This window comes from Bemisia tabaci, chromosome 6, assembly GCF_918797505.1.
Source record: "Bemisia tabaci chromosome 6, PGI_BMITA_v3".
NCBI lineage: Eukaryota > Metazoa > Arthropoda > Insecta > Hemiptera > Aleyrodidae > Bemisia > Bemisia tabaci.
The window spans coordinates 52,192,326-52,198,325 of record NC_092798.1 but is presented as its reverse complement, the minus strand read 5'-3'; the positions used below and the strand labels follow the sequence as shown (position 1 = coordinate 52,198,325).

The following is a 6,000-nucleotide window of genomic DNA, read 5'->3' as shown; positions in this document are numbered from 1 at the left end:
ACGGCCGTAGCGTACAACAACGATCAGCCGCCGCCAGATCCGGTAAAAGTGCGCCCTCGTGGTCCATCGACGTTCGGGGGGACGTCCCGCCGGACGGCCCTTTGAGCACTCCGTTGGACGGCATTCCACCGACCGAACTTCGCTTCCGGGGGCTAGCAACCTCAGCCTGGAGGTGGAGGGAGGCCGGTGGCAGTGCCATCCCACGGAATGCTCGACGGACCTTCCGGCAGGTCGTCCCAACCCGACCGTTGGTGGACCACGCGGTCGCACGAGTAGGGGCCGTCTGCGGACCGCCTAGACCCGCCGGCCCGCACCCGCCGACGGTGGCCATTGAAATTCCTTCGAATCGGCCTCTGCTACCTCGGGTAAAAATAGTGACACCAAGTGTCCCGAATGTGCGTGCATTCAGGATGGTTGGGTGGTCATCAAGCGTGGGTGCTTGCTCACGCTTCATGAGCATGCAGCCATCCTGAGTGCGTGTGTCCATTCGGCACACTCAGTGTCACCATTTTTATCCGAGCCTGGTTACCCGCCACGGGAAAAAGCGAGTTCGCGTCCGCGACACAAGAAGGTTGGTGAACGGCGTTCCCGAAGCATTCCTGTGTCTTGTAGCTGCCGTTCGGGGCTGTTTTCGGCCCGGAGCCGGCAGTAACGAGGCAGAGGAATGGCTCGGTAACTCCTTTTACCATTCTATCTTGTGTCGGGACCCGAACTCGTTTCAGCCCGTGGCCGACTGACTATGACTGACTTGGGTTGGTGGTGGGTGCATGTGCTTTGGTGCGGGTGCATGTGCTTTGGTAGTGGGTGCATGTGGTTTTATTTTTTAATTTTATTTAATCGCTGTCGGATTCTTTCCGAACAGATCTCATAATGACCAATTTCTCATCCTCTTTATTCTTTACCTCTTACTCTCTCTCTTTCTTATCCTGTACCTCTTATTCTTTCTCTCTTATTCTTTACCCCCTATTCTTCACCTCTTATTCTTTACCCCCTATTCTTCGCCTCTTATTTGTTACCCCCTATTCTTCACCTCTTATTCTTTACCCCCTATTCTTCATCTCTTATTCTTTACCCCCTATTCTTTACCCCTTATTCTTCACCTCTTATTCTTCACCCCTTATTCTTCACCCCTTATTCTTCACCCCTTATTCTTCACCTCTTATTCTTCACCTCCTACTCTTTACCTCTTATTCTGTACCTCTTATTCTTTACCTCTTACTCTTTACCTCCTACCCTTTACCTCTTATTCTGTACCTCTTTTCTTTACCTCTTATTCTTTACTTCTTACTCTTTACCTCTTACTCTTTACCTCTTACTCTTTACCTATATATAGAGATAAAGATAAAATAATAAAATCATTATAATAATAATAATAATATATAAAATCTTCAAGAGTGTTAAAATTATAAAATTTTTAATAGCTATTATAATGATAATTATAATAACAACTACAAAGAAATTAGCCTTTAGCTACTCATTAATTGTATTATTATTCAATTTAAATTTACAAAAACAGGAAGTAGGTAAGATCGGCTATTTTATGTGAGGCGACGAATTATCATTTTGAACTTTTGATTTATCAATTTGCATTATTTTTATTTTGATTTTTAATAAGATTAACTTATATATACCGATATATAATACCGATTATAAGACTCACTACGTTTGGAACACCTAACATGGACAGAATTGAAATCAGCATAGAAAATTTTTGTAATTCGTTCACTCTACAGTGAACTTGTGTCCTCATTCGACATTAATAATATTTTAAAATGTTACATAATGGGCATGTTTTTCAGTGTAGTTTCAGTGACAGTGTTGTGAGTGCTTTCAGCCTGGCGTCGGGCAATTGGATGACCTACCGGCGGTACGTATTTAACAATTTTTTTCTCTCTTTTGATAAGTATTATCATATTCTTTTCTAATATTTAGTGATGTTTTTTATTGATATCTCTACAGAAACACATAACTAACATTCTGGATGTAAAAAAGAGAGTGACAACTCACAAAACGCTGAATTAACCGCCACAGCAGTTAAGTTTTACATTCTGACATTGGTAAAGTAACTTCCTAAAGTTCCCTCTGCCACTGAGAGAGACGCAATGGACCACTAGATAAGGTACGAATTTCAGCATTCTAATACATGTTTCCTAACAAAAATTTTACGTAAAACACGATGCACACAACAAAAATTACCGAAATTAACTCCTTACGAAGATATTTAATGATTCTTGATGCGTGAATTCAAACCACCCGCTCAATAAAACTCAATGCTCTACGTGATTCACATCGCGCGCTAAACGTTATCATGACAGTCTCTGCGATATAAAAATCTGGCAACCTCAATCTTGACGCTTTGGCTCAGTTATAGCAAATTGCTAATAGTTTGAACAACGCATGATGGGAAATGAACATTGCTCGATTGAGAAGCTTGCTGAAACCGTTGTAGTGGGCGATTTGACTCACGTAGAGCTTTGAGTTTCTTGTGAGTGGGCAGTTCAAATTCCTCGTAACCAATGTGAAATAAAAACGTTAATATCTTCGTTAGGAGTTGGTTTCCGTAATTTTCGTTGTGTGAATCGTTTTCTACGTGAAATTCTGGTTAAGAAACATGTATCAGATTGCTTAAATTCGTACCTTGTCTAGTGGTCCATTGCGTTGGAACGTCTTGTTTTAGGTCTTCGGCCAATTGATTATGCAGCAAATATCTAAACTCTGAAAGGCAAAATCATCACTCAGTAAGAGCATTTACGAATCGCTAAAATGAAGAATGTCAAGGCGTCTAAACGAACATACTGCCGTGCTAAGGAAGAACGCCGTATGACCATTCGATAGTTGCCAAATTTTCCTTGATTAACTATGTATTTTTGACGACACTCATGCACATTTTTCTTTGAAATTTTCAGACATTTTAGAGTAAATTGCGTACAAAATTGTCTGAAAATTTTGGAGAAAAATATTCTCAATTTTCCAAGTAAAGTCAGTTTTTATCGAAGGAAACTTGGCAACGTCTGAAGGCTCATACGGCGTTCTTCCCGAGCACGGCAGCATAGAAGGATTTCTCGGTGTTGAACTCAGATTTTCTGATGAGGTCTTTTCCCTAGGCTATTTCGTTGACCTAACCAGACTGCCGAGCAGTCCAATCTTTAAACGCGAACCCCCGTTCTGTCCAGCCCCAGTTTCTTGTTTTGTTTTGTTAAAAATTCCATTTGAAATGTCACCAAATCTTGGAACCGCGACCATTACACACGGTTTCATTCACGTTGCGCAAGTAGCTATACCATTTTCGCCTTCATTTTCGGTTGATACCACCGCACGCACAATCGTGTTCGAATAAGTATCTCTTCGGCCAGTAGACTTTAAATGTCTCGCGCTAGAACACTCGCATTCATCGACCACTTGTCGATATCTTATCCCTTTATCGGCGGAACTAGTACATTTTTGTGGGGGGGGGGGGGGGGCGCTCATTCAGGAGGTTCGTATGGAGGGTTCATATAGACACAGGGATACATAATGCTCTTGACCTTCCCATTTTTCTAACTGACTTTTCCATGTTATCAAAACACTTTATCCTCAGAAATTGTCTAAGTGATGATCTTTTTGGGGTCCGTGCGTATGTATTGCCGCGATTCATTGCGGTTGGAGGGTATGGATTCGATCGACATGAATGGATCGAAAAACGAAAACGTGAGTCGATCGATGAATCGGTCGACACCGATTCCGTCGACAAAATTCGATCGATTCACGGGAAAGTGGAAAAATAAACGTATTTTCCGGCGTTAATGAATGGAAGTCTGCGTCATGGAAGCCTCAAAATGCGTCCAAACCGGGTCAAAATTTCAAGCATTTTCCGGAAGAGGCCCCCCGGACTCCCCTCTGGGGGGAACTGAGGGGTATTCCATACCCCCAAACCCCCGGTTGTAGGGGGCCAGGCCCCCCTAGCAAAATGACTTGGGTACGCCTACGCCTGGTTCCTTAATGCGAAGTGCAGTCGAAATGTAATATCAAAGATGAGAGATGTAACGCACTTATTAAGCAAGATCCCTCTCATTTTCGGGGGGGGGGGGGGGGTCCTCCCTTAGTTCCACCCATGCATCCCTTATCGGATGTCGCATCGTCGCGACGCAAGACGGTGGCGCTGTATTTACAGCTCGGAGCTGGAAATCCCGTCATCGGCGGGTGGGATGTGTTAAAATAACGTAGCGGCGGAGGTTGGCGACCCTGCCGCCGGGAGCGCTGCGCGTCGCATGAATGAAATCGCGACGAGACGCGGAGTCGCGGACGAGGAGCATATTGCACCCCGTCGGTGGCGCCAGTCGGTGTTCGCCCTTCCGCCATGAATGACGCGAACCGCGCGCGACCGCGGGCTCATGATGACGCGAAAAATGCGCGAGTCCGTGTCCAGTGCTTCTTCGTCCCTTTCGCATAAAAGCTCGCCGCCAGCGAGATGTCCGGCAGCTGAGACTGCGTGCAATATAAAGTGGTAAAATATACAAAGTGGAAACGACTTGAGAGGTTTTTCGCACCGCATGTGTTCCTTGGATTGTCGTTGAGTGAAGATTCGAGAAAAATGTGCTTGTTGAATTTGTTCTCTGCGCTTTATGTTTTGTTTTCCTTCGCGTCCCTCCTTATATTCACAGGTTAGTTTTCCGGTATTTTTCTAAGCAACCATTCACTGAAAAAGTCAAGTTTTTTTAACATTCTGGATGTAAAAAAAAGTTTGCGAGAACTTTATTACCCGCTACGACAGTTAATTTTACATCTTGACATAGCTCAAGTCATTGCTGTAGCAGTTAATTCATCTCGCATACTTTTTTTACATCCAGAATGTTAAATCAACTTCACTTTTTTCAGTGTTTATGTACCAAACCGATTACCAATCCATGATTACAGCGAAAGGAAATAATTTCCGTGACGACTCCTCGTCGCGGAAAGATACCTATACATCTCCAAGTAGCCGATTTTATAGGACAACTAAAGGGTTTAGAGGACAAGGCGCACCAGTGCAGTGATTGAAAAAATTGAGATATCCATGACTTCAACTAAATTTAGTCACATATTATATTTTTTGAAAAATTCATTGCTTAAGTTCAATTTTTAAGCATTATACTGTGAGTTTGAACTTTCTCTCTGCCATAAGGAGAGCCATTTAATTTTAAAACTTTAAACACGCATTTCTTGAAATAGAAAAAACTTCACTAATGCGCCTTGTCCTTCAAACCTTTAGGCTAAAATGTTAGGTGTAATAGCAGAAATTTATTTCCGGCGAAAATCGTTTTCTATGTGTGACCACCAAAAATATTAAAGTATGATGCGGTAAAGTCCATGGTCGCCACCTAAACTTTACATGAAATAATTATTAGTTTATTCTGAATGCAAGGAGTATGCTCCTCAGTGCAATGGGTAATTGCTAAAGAACAGGACGGTTTTTTTCGTTGTAATAAATACAATTTTTACCCGGAGCGACTTTCTAAAATAAGAAAGGTTTCTTAAATGAAACAATTTATTGCTGCAAAGAAATGGTATTAGGTTCCTTTTTTAATGTTAACGCCGGAAGCAACCGGATGGGCCAAACCAAGTCCGAAAAAAAATTAAATACCTGATTAACCAAATAAATAGCGAACGTCGCTGAATAACCGACAAATTGCTCATTTTCCCTAAAACTGTCCTCGCTAACTTCGACCATTCTTAAAATTCACGCTATCTTGCAAAATTATGCGTTATTTTTTTGAAAGATTTGTTTACCATAATTCTGGTGAAAACACAAGGCATTTAGGAAGAAACCCGATAGACACAGGGAATTTTTCACTTAGGTAATAGTTAGTAAAAAAAAAAACACACTCAAAATTTGGCCCTATCGGTATGTAACAAGGTGGTAAAATAGTGCTGGTCCGTACTTTTTTGCTGGGAATAGAAAGACAAAACAAAACTTATTAATGTCAACTGGAGTAAAAAATGTAACCTCTAATGAGTATCAATGCAAGTATCAGTGTGGATCCA

General features: G+C 42.1%; 1 protein-coding gene across 1 annotated transcript in view; it reads left to right on the top strand.

Annotated features, from left to right (window-relative positions):
* The first annotated feature begins 4,294 nt into the window (after positions 1 to 4,294).
* Positions 4,295 to 6,000, top strand: part of LOC109042038 (uncharacterized) — a 503,516-nt gene continuing 501,810 nt past the window's right edge. Inside the window, exon 1 of the mRNA XM_019058595.2 lies at positions 4,295 to 4,640. Within this exon, the coding sequence (XP_018914140.2) occupies positions 4,571 to 4,640 (70 nt within the window). The 5' untranslated portion in view covers positions 4,295 to 4,570. The remainder of the gene's footprint in view (positions 4,641 to 6,000) is intronic.